This window comes from Orycteropus afer, unplaced genomic scaffold, assembly GCF_000298275.1.
Source record: "Orycteropus afer afer isolate SDZICR_OR568_19922 unplaced genomic scaffold, OryAfe1.0 scaffold00325, whole genome shotgun sequence".
Taxonomy (NCBI): domain Eukaryota; kingdom Metazoa; phylum Chordata; class Mammalia; order Tubulidentata; family Orycteropodidae; genus Orycteropus; species Orycteropus afer.
The window spans coordinates 2496746-2509473 of NW_006921912.1; the positions used below are offsets into that span (position 1 = coordinate 2496746).

At 39.6% G+C, this 12728-nt stretch overlaps 1 protein-coding gene across 1 annotated transcript; it reads right to left on the reverse strand.

Annotated features, from left to right (window-relative positions):
- Nucleotides 1-3899: 3899 nt before the first annotated feature.
- Nucleotides 3900-12255, reverse strand: TBRG1 (transforming growth factor beta regulator 1). Its single transcript, XM_007952117.2, has 9 exons — nt 12106-12255; nt 10295-10365; nt 9452-9684; nt 8727-8863; nt 8245-8391; nt 5847-5944; nt 5287-5397; nt 4736-4878; nt 3900-4042 (listed from the first exon to the last, which is right to left on the reverse strand). The coding sequence occupies exons 1-9, from the start codon at nt 12253-12255 to the stop codon at nt 3900-3902; spliced, it is 1233 nt and encodes a 410-aa protein (XP_007950308.1).
- Between the last annotated feature and the right edge of the window lie 473 nt (nt 12256-12728).

A 12728-nucleotide genomic window follows, 5' to 3' on the forward strand; every position in this document is an offset into this window, starting at 1 on the left:
TTTTTTTTTTTTTCATGGTTGAAAATGACACTAGACAATTTGGACACTAAAGAAAAGTAAAATCACTGCAACATTCATCATTTGGAGAGAAACACTTATTTTGGTGAACGTTCACTTGATTTGTTTGGGTTATATAATTTTATACACTATATCATTCAGTCATGTGCTTGCTCTATAATGCCCATTTGGGCAACCAACCACATACACGTCTGTGGTCCCATAAGGTTATAATAGAGTTCAGAAGTCCCAATCAGAGAATGGGATATACTGCATGTAACTGGATGTAGCAAATGCAACAGCTTCCTGCACATGTGTATCTCATGTCTCCTGTATACAAAGCAGTTGTACTGCCAGGCATGTAATGGTACCAGTCCCACTGCCATTAAGTCAATTCTGACTCATAGTGACCCTATAGGCAGAGTAGAACTGCCCCATAGGGTTCCCAAGGCTTTAAAATCTTTACAGAAGAGACTACCTTATCTTTCTCCCAAGTGACTGGTGGGTTTGAACTGCCAGTCTTTCGGTTAGCAGATGAATGCTCTAGCCACTGTGACACCAGAGCTCCTTGTATAATGGTACACTATATGTTGTTGTTAGGTGCCGTTGTCTCCAACTCACAGCAACCCAATGTACAGAACAAAACACTGCCTCACTCTCACTGGCATTAAATGTCCTGTGCCATCTCCATGAGCCCTGCTATACCTGAGCCCATTGTAGCCATTGTGTCAATCCATCTTTTTGAGGGCCTTCTCTTTTGTTGACCTTCCACAGTATATACATATAAAATGTGTAATACATGTGTCCTGATAGTCACAGTAAACCCGTTACTGGCTTTTGTATGTACTGTACTTTCTAAAACAATCACTGTTTATCAGTATGTTTTTACTTGTAGGGAGCAGCATCTAATCTCATGTATTGGTTGAGTGTTGTAGCATTATGTTTTACTTTTGAAAATATTATCATGAAGTGCATCATGGCTCTCAAATGTAGCAAAACCAGTGCTTGGGATAGCAGCAGCAAAAGGCAAAGGAGAAGTATCCATTTTGAAAGGAAATAAAAGATGATTAACACAAAGGTCGAAAATCAGTGAATGCTGCTGCTCTCGATTTAGGCACGTTGCACTGGAAAATTATGATGATCCTCAAAAACAAAAAAAAATTTCTCCAAGCTGTTACAGGATCAGTTCCACAGGAAGCTACAATGCTAATGAAAATTTGAGAGTGACTTAGATATGGAGGGATTGCTAATGATGTGGATTGAGGACCAAACACAAAAGTGAATCACTCTCAGCACACTGATCACTGCTAAGGCACAAAACTTGTTCCAGATGCTTAAAGAAAAAGCAGGACCATACTACGATAGGATGTTTGCACAACATCCAAATCATGCAACATCGTATTTCACAGAACATAGCTAGATAAGTGATGTGTGACTGTGTACTATTTTGTAATCTCTTTTTGACTTATCCTAGCAAAATACTTTATGTGTAAAAAAATATATATAATTATCTATTAATGGACATAAAGGCTTATTTGCAATTTTTCACTATGAAACCAATGCTGTGGTGAACACTACATGTGAACACAGTTCCACATTGGTCTTAACTATTTCTTTTGGGTCCTTAACATGAAATAACAAGTTAAAGGATAAATATGTTTACAGTTTGACACCTACAACCATGGTTAAATAATTCATCCAATTTACTCAACACCCAAAGAATTAAACAATTTGGATTTCTACGAAAATATAGTCTTTGTTCCCTCACTCTCACTGGCATTAGATGTTGTCAAATTTTATTTTTTTTTATAATTTGATAGATAAAAAGATAAGAACTTGAAGTATACTAATTGCCATCAAGTCGCTTCCTACTCATAGAGAACCAATGGGTGTCCGAGTAGAATAGAACTGTGCTCCATAAGGTTTTCAGTGGCTGATTTTTCAGAAGTAGATCATCTGGTCTTTTTTCCAAAGCACCTCTGGGTGGATGTGAACGGCCAGTCTTTCAGTTTTTTTAAACCACAATCCATAGTAAAAACATTTTACATTATTCCAGGTATCCCTGGAATACGCATGTATGATATTTACATAAATACACATACACTATAGAGGAAAGCAAAGTTTCATGAAACTACCTTTGTTACATTGATGTACTACTCATCTTCTAATGCTTTATTTAATTTTAAAAGATGAAATTCTTATCTCCCTAAGTTTGGTTGAGATCGGTAGTTTGAAATACACCCTTCTAGGAAACCTACAAAGTGAAGATTCTTATTAAATAACATGCTCATTTATTTAAAACATTTAAAAATATCTTCTGAAGATGAGGCTCTTTTTATGTTTTACAAAGACTAATAAAGATATTTGTCATGAGAAAAGCATCATATTATTTCTGTTTAAGTGCAAACATGTGCAAGCAACTTAGGCACAGGAAAAAGGACAAAAGAAAAACATTAAACTGTTAACAGCTTTGAGTAATCCCACCCAACATGGTATTATCTAAATGTTATTTTTTTTTTGCATTGTAAAAGTTATACAAGCTTATAATAAGACTATAATTAAGAATCATCAGATTCATAGCAGTTTCTGATAGTTTACTGTGGCTACATGGTGTGATCTAGAAGCTGCTGTTTGATCCCCTCCCTGTGCTGATCAGATTTATTACTTAAGATGCAAGTCCCATCTGTGTTGTCCTCAGCTGATAGTTAACATAAACTGAAGAACAATTCACACTGTCTTCTGTGGCAGTCTTCTATTCTTGGGATCCTTTGGTACCCTCCCGTTCCAGTCAGCCCTGGGTAGCTGGGTGGATGGATAGCTAAGGCATCCCACAGAGTATTGGGGACAGTTGTAGTGATTGGGATTAGGTAATACAATAAATCTCCACCTTAATGCTCAGTTCAGAAAATTTTGTTGCACAGAATTCAAGGTTACCTTGTGTGCCATCCAGGTGATTCCAACTCATAGTTGACCCCATGTGACAGAGTAGAACTGCCCCAAAGGGAGCTCTGGTAGTGTAGTGCCTAAGGCACTTGACTGCTAACCAGAAGGCTGGCAGTTCAAACCCATCAGCCACTCCTCAGAAGGAAGGTTGGGCAATCTACTTCCATAGTGATACCACCTGGGAAACCCAAGGAGGGGTCGTTATGAGTCAGGTCTGACTTGACAGCACATAACAACAACAAACAACAACATAAGGTTTCTTAGGCTATAATCTTTACAGAAACAGATAGCCAGGTCCTTTGTCCTGTGGAGTGGCTGGTGGGTTTGAACTGCACACCTTTTGGTTAGCAGCTAAGCACTTAGGCATTGTGCCACCAGGACTCCTAAAGCTTACATTAATGCAAAAAAGAAGAGACTTTAGAACTCACTTTTTGATCCCCTCAAAAGATGTGCAAAATATGAAAGAAAGATGAGCAGAGTATCCTGGATTGTACTTTCTCCAGCTTGGGTATAAGCAGAGGATTTGGTTTTGATGATACTGTCATGAAATAAAGCAGCAGCCAGGGTTGCAGGGGCTAAGACTTAATATTCTTTGAAATAGGATAAGAATCAAGGGAAGAAGGTTGTTAGAATCTTAGTATCTCCCACATGAGTCAGCAGACAGTTCCCACTCTGGTTTATAAAGGGGTTAAGTTTACCTCAGGCATAATTAAGCAAAAGAAATTATATCCTGATTACAACAAGATGAAAATAATCAGAACTGTCAAGAGAAATTTATTACTAAAAATAAAGTAGCTGACGTTTCTTCCTAGGGAAAATTGTCACCACGGGAACCTCCATGATAAGATGTGTTAATTTATTATCTTCTTCACTCCTGCATTGCTGCCGCCTTCCATATATTCTTAAGTTTTAGTTTTAGTTAAAAAAAGCATCAGGATAAAAATGTCTGGCTCCCTTATTCAATCTGAAGACTGAGTTGGGCTACACTGTGCTGTAGACTTCAAATGTTGCAGGTGAGTATCCACCAAGGGCTCATGTGTTAGGAACATGGGCTGGTAAGACACAAAGGCTGCAGGCTGAAGTTCTGGGAGGTCCAAGGATCCTGGATGGGGCCAAAAAAAAAAGTTCTTAAGTTACACTGTTGTCTGGGAATCTCTCTCAGGAGACTGTTTTGATCAGACACATACATGTGCTTACAGTTCCTTAACACTCTTGTATCTTCAGTGCAATTTTGCCTGGGTTTGGTTAAGATAGGACAGATACTTACTTTTACAGTAAGTGGTTGGAATAGGTTAAGTGACTTGCCTTGGGTATACAGTACATTAGGTGGAGTGAAAATTTTAATTACCTTTCCTTATTTCCAGCTTGACCCCAATACCTGCTCCCCTGATAACTTCACCCATTTGTGAAGGCAGTACATGGAATAGAGATAATAGAACCAAGGCCAAAACCTGAACACTTTTACTTGAAATTTTAGTTCCTGCACAGTAAACTTTCATATAGAGTTCTGCTTTGATGTTAGGCTAGAAAATGAGACACTCTAATTTGTTTTTTAAACTTTATAGTTTCTTGGTATGCCCTGCCTTTCTGTGACCACAGGCACTCCGTGTCTTCTGGGGGTGATGGCAGAAATCTTTGCAGGGCAGCAGATGCTCCACTGACTTGGGACTGTCCATGGTCAACTCAATGAAAATTTCTACATGTATTGCTCAGATATTTTGGGTGCTCAGCTATGAGTGAAGAGGAGAGGGTAGCCTAAACATGGTCAACTGTCAACTCAGAAAGGTTAAAATACCTGGCAGAATGGGGTCATTCTGATCCTCATCAAAGGTCTGTCTCTGAAAGGCTTCAAAGCTCATAGCAGCATCATTTTCTGGCAGTCCTTGGGGTAGCTGCCCATCTCCAGGTTTACACACATCAAATTTCACCCACTGGTAACTACAGGATCAAAGGAAATCCTCCTTGAGAGTTGTTTGCTAGCCATAATAACCCATTCCTGCCTCCACATAGTGAATAGGTATTTTTTTTTTCCTATATTTCTCCCAAATATATCTAAAAATATATTAACAAAAAAAAATCTACAGGAATATAGGCCTCCTTAGTGATACATTATTCCGTAAGACTTCCCAACCTCCTGCTGTCATGATACACAGAAAATGATAATTACAGGACACAGTGTGAGGTACTAGCTCTTACTTACCTGTCCAGAGGGTAAGAAGCAGGCATGCCTTGCACACAGAAAATGCTCAATAAATACATGATGGACAAAGCAGTCACTTCCAGCTTAGGTCCCTGGCCAGCTGATTACTGAACTTCTCTAAAAGGATTAAATTTGACCACACTTACTTGACACATTTTCGAGCTCCTGGACAACTCTGGATTAGATTGTGGATGGTTGGATGAGAAAATCCAAAAAAGTCAGCTCCAGATGGAAACAAGTTGGGCATTAGCTTCCCTCTAAATAGGAGAGGGAGAATTTTAGTTTGAAAGCTTAGGGGGTGAAGGAAATGGGTTCACAAAGGAAAGGGTATGAACATGAAATCCTTTCTTGACTTGGCTACTCTGAAGACTCTAGTTTCTAAGATGTCTGAAGGCTGCAAGATAGGTTTCTCTAAGACAAAAGATCTCTGCTCATTAAAAGAAGAGAAAAGATCTCACTGTACTAAAAGGAGCTCTGGTGGTGTAGTGGATAAGGCATGTGGCTATTAACCAGGTCAGTGGTTCAAACCCACCAGCTGCTCTGTGTACGTAAGATGGAATAATTTACTTCCATGAAGAATTACAGTCTTGGAAACCCAATGGGGGTTGCTACAAGTCAGAACTGACTTGATGGCAGTTAGCCTGGTTTAGCTTTTGATACCAAAAGTAATCCTTTTGGCCTGACTTCAATCTGCTGGCCAACTTACATAGACGCACTTATGGTCTTGAGCAGTTCTGCATGACAAGCATCTGCAGAAGAGCTGACAATGGCATTCTGGGGGTCATCTTCAGGAACAATTTCAAACTGGGAAAGATAAAGGAGCAATTAGATTAATCCTCAAGGAGGAAGAAGTAGACAGAAAGTCAGACAACTATAAATTATTTCTTTGTTCTGGAACTTGAAGCCCATATGTACCATATTAAGTGATGGAACAATTTCATATTGGACTGTTAAAAATTCCAACAAATCTAAGTAAAAAGTGAAAGTCCACACGCCTTGGCTGACTGCTCTCCCGAAGTTCACATCTAATTTGTTACGTACCTTTTGCAAGTTACTTATATCTATATGTACAAAATACAAATGGTATTTTAAAACAAATGCGATCACTTTGGTTGTAATCTTTGACTTACTGTACATTTTGAATGTAAACTCTTTCATTTTCTTTAATTTTTAAATTGCAAAATAGCTTGACTGTGTTTATAAAAAGAAACTGTTACATCAAAATTATATTAAAACTAAGGAATTTTTGCCAAGGAAGTATTTCTGTAATAAGCTCTATAACTTAATTTCCTGCCCAGTTTCTGATGAAGTATAGTTAAACAGTTTCCAACTGTTTCTTTACTTTATTCAAATTATTTTGAAGAGGATTAATTTTTATTCTGTATAATTTTTTTTTACCCCAATAACGATGTTCATCAGTATTTTACCGAGTAGTTTCTACTACTGTTTTCTTTTGTGGTTATTATTTCATTTATTTCAAGTTTACTCTGTCAAATTTTAGAAACCAATTATCTTGTGAGTTTTAGTTATTGACAGTTTTGTTATTTCAACTAGTACACACATTGTGAGTTTAAGATAATTTATATTTATTTCTCTGCTAATTCATGAAAACAATGAGCAATTATCTTCAAATATTCCAGAACTGCTCTCCTATTTAGTTTTGGTCTTCTCAACTGCCATTATTATTACTATATTCTTTTTGCAATGTGTGCAAACTATCCTATTTGAGCAAAGAAGGAAGATGAAAATGTCATGCTTTGGTCTTGAAGACCTTTCTATGTTAGTATGTATACATCTACTTTATTCTTTTAACTGTTGTATAATATTCCACAGGGTGAATATACCATAATTTACTTAATGCTTCTACTAATGAGCAGTTATGTCTAATTTCTTGCTATTGCAAATAATGCTGTATTGTACCTTGCTATGTAACTCTTTGTTAACATCTGCATCTGTCTTTAGGGGATACCAGAGTATCTAGAAGTATTTGGGGTCAAAATGTACACATATTAAAGTTATTGGTAGATACTAACAAGCTGCCCTCCCAAGTATTGTATGTATTTAGTATATACCAAGGGTATCACTTGATGCTAGTGGGAAAAAAAAAAAATTACTAGATCCCTAGCTCACAACATACCTAAAAATAATGTCCAGAAGGGTTAATAAGCTGAAAAAAGAAAACTAAAAGCCCCATAGATTTTTCATTTTCAAATATATTTTATCATTTTATCTTTCAGATGAAATTAAGAATCAACTTGTTAATTCCACTAAGTTTCTAGTAGGATTTTTATTAGATTTGCATTCAACAATGTTATAAATATTGTATACTACTGCATTACTGAGCAGTATACAATGTTGAATATTCTCTCAAGAGAACTGCTGCATGACCAAGGCCGTATGAACTCTCAGATGCGTTAACATTGCTGTAACCAAGACAGAAGTAATGCAGTATTATCCAAATGAGTCAGGTAGGTTCAGGTTCTCCAAGCTTCTGCTCAGAGGTTTCTGAGTACCTTGCCTCTACTTCTTTCCATCCAGTTTTTCAGTCATCTATAATATCATCAGACAGTGAAGCCTGGAATTCTGAAAATGGTTCCTGTTTTTCTAATTATCAGACGTGACATAACTGGGGAAAATGAACTGGCTTGAATCTTAGCACTGACAAGAATGAACAAAGGCTTTTAATCATATTAGGACTCAGGACTCCAGGCCCTTAAAAGTGTGTGCAGAAACTAACAGGTAGTTTCCCTGCTACCTCCTTTTTTGATCCATCCTGAAATGGCAGAGTATCAAATATTCCGAGTATGGGCCTGCACTTCACAAATAAGCTGGGCTATCAAGAGTTCACATAGTTAAAAGGCTGACATTAGACACAATATGGTTCAAGGGAAAGGCCACCAGTTTGGGGATTAGATATAGATTTACATTTAAGCCCAGTCACTTGGTAGAGGTGGGACTTAGGGCTGATCACTTTTCTATACCTTTGGTTTAACCCAAGTGGAGATTGTACAGTATCTACTCTGTAAGTTGTCAGCATAAGTTAATGCATATAAAGTACCAGGCATAGGGAAGGCTCTCAAAAGGGGAACAAAAAGAGTGGGTACCTGTGGCTGCACACCACCATCCTTGATCTGACATGTATACAGACACTTCTGGTCTGGGCACTTCATACTGGCATATACTCGAGTACTGCAGTAGCCCACAGGGTAGATGGCACTTTCATCATGAAAGCCAGGTCGGTCGGTGATGATCTATAAAAAGATTCCCCCGACCTGATATTGAGCTCATTGGAGAATTTAGACGTTTTACTCTAGTAGCCTCTAGAACAACTTCGAGGCTACAAAGAGTGAGTCAAATGAGAGAGAGAGAGAGAGAGAGAGAGTGAGAGAGAGAGAGACAGACAGACAGAGACACAGCGAGCATAGATTGTATAGCAGACAAAACTGACCTGGTTTCCTAGGGAGCAGAGATTTGCTAGGGCTGATATGAATCAAGGAGCTGCTGCTCATGGGAATAGGGAGGAAGGCTCAGCCCCATTCCCATACTTCTCTGATTCTCCTCTCTATACATCGCTGGTCTCACTCACCTCCCCCAGGCTATATACTGTTAGACCCCCCAGTCCGATGGGGAACACAGGCCGTCCTGAGGGATCCAGGGCAATGGGCTGAACCAGCTTGCGAGCACCTCCCTCCATTTTCTTTTTCTTGGATGTTTTCTTCAGAACTGAAACGCAAATCTGGGGTCACCCACTTTAGGTCCCTCCCAGTGCTGAGGGTAAGGGAATAATTTATACGTGAATGCTACCACAATATGCCAATACTGGTTCTACATACACATTGAATGGGCACGTAGGACATTTTCCCAAAGCCCTGAGTATCTTTCTGACCTACTTACCAACTGTATTATTAGCACTTAGCAGATAAAAGCCTTATACTCTTTGAGTTCTCTTATTTCATTTCTAAGATTAGAAATTTCCCAAGTTAGCTGTGTGCTCAATAGGCCACTGAGCCCATTTCCATGTCTAGGAAAGACTGAATCAAATGCAACCCAAAGAGTTGGGGACACATGGAGGAGGAAATTCATTTTTGTCTAATTATCAGAGCTCCCTTTGCATTTAACCAGTTCTAATAGAATTTCTCCACCCAAAGTAGCTCGAATACACTTGCTTCTAAAGAGCTTTTAGGGGTGCTTCAGGAGCCGATGAGCGCTTAAGTCTCTCCATGACTCTGTGTGTGTCTACTAGTTAGTACCAGGTCTTTGTCATTAGTGTTTGAAGTCACTGGAGCAACTGCTATCCTTCCCCCACGGTACCTTCCAGTTTGTTGTTCTCTTTGCCTTTTTCTTTTTTCTCCTTCTTGGATTTCTTCCCAAATGGTTCCTCAGCCCCAGTGCTGGGCCCAGGAATGGGCCCAGGTCCCTGTATAGTTCCCACAGAGCTGGACACACCATATGTCAGGGGCAAACTGGTGCTGTGGGAAGGAGCTGCAGCCTGTGCTTCCCCTTCAGTGAGAGCCTGAAGCTGGAGGAGCTTCTTTAGCAAGTACCTGTAGTCAGGAAAGAAAGGAAGCAGAGTTAAGAACTTCTATTTTATATCAATTTAATATTTTGCTCAAATATTGGTGAAACCAGAATTATGTACAAATATTAGTGTATGCAGAAAAAAAAGGTTCTTATTCCTCATTGGGAATACTAAATAAAGTCCTTAATCCATACTCAAGAAGCCAATGATAAGAATTATAGCTTATTTCTATTGCATATGGAAAGTTCCTCTCCCTTGATGTTGGAAGGTTATCAGGATTCTGAAGGGCATACACCATGAATTATGTGTATGTACCCACTGTGCTCTACACTGGGTTTACACACATAAAAAATACTTGTCGAATGAACAGTAGTTTATCTTGGCTTTTATAACTGGGGAGTCCAAAAGATTACTTATCAGATGTAGCAAGAGGGCTTTGTTAGAATAATCAATAGAAGAGCTGTTTCATTTCCATGGTCCAACACAACTTGGGTAAGTAAGCACAAATATCACAGACTATGAATTTTTCTGTACTTGATCAAACAGTCAAATGGCTGTGCCATTCCCTACAACAATAACAGAGTCCATATCAATCACCAAAAATGTGATTCTGAAATAAAGTGAAGCCAGCTCACCTTCTTTCTTCTTTTGCTTTAAGAAATTTTTCTTCAAGACGAGCAATTTCATCACAAATAGCAGCATTTTCCTTTAAGAAAAATTTTCATTTGAACATAATCACATAAAATAAAGATCAAAGGATTATGTTGAGAAGAGGATCCATTATTTCAAATCAAAATAGTCTGTGTTGCTAGGTGAGAAGAGCTATTCTACTTTGCAAGCTATAAATAAATCTATAGCTAATGGTGGGCGGAGTCATATTCTACTATGGGTTGGATTACCACATAATTTATTACCCAAACTGGGGCATCTTTGAGAGTAAAAAAGGAGCAGTAGTAATGTTTGTGTCAGAACAGTTAAGTGTAAACCAAGACTGTTTTGGAAAAACAAGATGGTGGCCATCTTGTTTACCTAATCAGGTAAGCTTGTGGCAGAGAAAAGGGGCATATTTCTTAAATCCGTAGATGCTTAAATTTAATACTATTGAGTACTGTCCACTTCTAAGTGCCTTAACTCTTGGGGAGTTTATAAAGCTAATCTAATCTAAAGCATCCCATGCAATGAGAATCTTAGGAAAAAAACTAGATGGGAACTTTTTAACGTACTTATTAATCACTTCTCTTTTTGGATGACTTAATCTATCTCCTGAGCACTAATCCTGAAGTGAATGTTCCAATGTGGATGTTCCATAGTGGGGGCTTCAAACTTTGTTTGAAACAATATTCCTTTTCTTCACAAAACCTTCTTTATGTACTTGATGGAACCAACATCCTTCAAATAACATAGACTCCAAGCTTCAAGTACCTTTGAATTGTAGGGGATAAAATAAAGGGAACAATCAGAAGTTAAGTCCTCTCAATTCTAATTATTTCTCTCCTGTGCACATTGCAAATGCTGAAGGAAATGCTTTGGAAGAAGAGGTAAAGTGTTCATTCAGAGGTGGAAAGACATTTGAGAACTCCCTATTTTCCAGCTCTGATGCAAGCTCAAGCAAGCTGCTGTTGTTATGTGCCGTCCAGTAGGACCTGACTCATAGCGACCCCTCCTTGGGTTTCCGAGGCGGTATCACTACGGAAGTAGATTGCCCCATCTTCCTTGAGCGGCTAGGGTATCTTAATACGAAGTTGTGGCTGGCAAACCAGTTGATTCATTCAACTCAGTGCCTCTATAATAAAAACGGTACAAACGCTTGGTACACTCAAAGAAGGTTGGAAAGGGGAAATTACAGAAAGCTTCAAGTGCCTATTTAGGCAATGGGATCAGTTAAAATATTTATACGAGGTGCTTGAGAAACAGGCTATGTAGTGAAAATAATAGAACCTGAATCAGGATATCCAAGCTGGAGTCAGTGCTTTGAAAATGGCTTTAAGCAATGCTCTCATTTTTTAAAAAAGTGCCTACTTCTCAGTTGTCTGGAGAATGAGGAAACAGAAGAGCACAGAAATTACGTAATTTGTCCAAGGACACAAGGCTAACAAGCAGTACTGTATACTGCAAAAGGAACCAATGCGTTAATAATGCCATGATTCCTGGAAGGTGCCCTGGAGGCGCAGTGCTCAAAGAGTTAGGCTGGTTTCTAAACTGAAGTCTGCAGCTCCAACCCACCAGGCACTCTGGGGAAGAAAGATGTGGCAGTCCGCTTCCACAAAGATTTACAATCTTGGAAACCCTCTGAGGCAATTCTACTTTGTCCTACAGGGTCTCTACGATTCTCTATGGAATCAATGGCAATGAGTTTGGTTTGGTTGGGAAAGGGAACAGCTTGGGAAAACATTTCTCAAGGAAGGAATCTGGAGGCAGAGAGATGGTAAGCGACAGTCAGACTCACAAACACGGTGGCTTTGGCCGCCTTCCGCAGCCGCAGGTACTTCAGCCGGTACTTCTCGTTCTGGCTTTTCTTTGGGAGCTTTTTCATCCTGGCCTTGCTGGATTGCAGCAGGGTCCGAGGAGAGGAAGTAAGGCCGCCCAGCAAGCTCATGGTCCGGCCCCGCTACGGGGCCTCCAGGACGCGGCCGACATCAGCTCCTAGAACGAACGATAGCGCTGGCCTCGACTGTTCCTCGCGCGCAGAAAGGGGCTTTCAGGATGTCACCAAATCCAAAAACAGGGCCGTAAACTCTATAAACGAAACTAGCTGCCGGGGCCTGCCAGCACTTCCGTGTCTTTCCCGGAAGTAAGCCGTGTCCGGAAATTATGTAACGGTGCTGGTCGCGTGTGACTTCCGGGGCCGGGACAGATGCATGGTTTTGGCCCCTTAGAATGAGACGGGGCTGCAGGAGAGAAAAGTCCAGGATAGGAGGGAGAAACGGCGTCCGAAAACGACACTGCATACAAATGCATAGCTAAGGCGTGGTGGTAAGGCGAACCAAACAAAATCTTACCAAAATGAGCTCTGGTAGCATAGTGGCTAAGATACTTGCCTGCTAACCAGACGGCTGGCGGTTCAAACCC

Bases quoted from the DNA above. Each gene is read 5' to 3' on its own strand.
- TBRG1 (XM_007952117.2), bottom strand. From the start codon at position 12,255: ATGAGCTTGCTGGGCGGCCTTACTTCCTCTCCTCGGACCCTGCTGCAA. The intron at 5,398-5,846 runs GTAAGTTGGCCA...TCTCCTATTTAG, and splicing joins AAGACCATAAGTGCGTCTAT to AGGGAAGCTAATGCCCAACT. The intron at 4,879-5,286 runs GTAAGTGTGGTC...TTGATCCTGTAG, and splicing joins GGAGCTCGAAAATGTGTCAA to TTACCAGTGGGTGAAATTTG.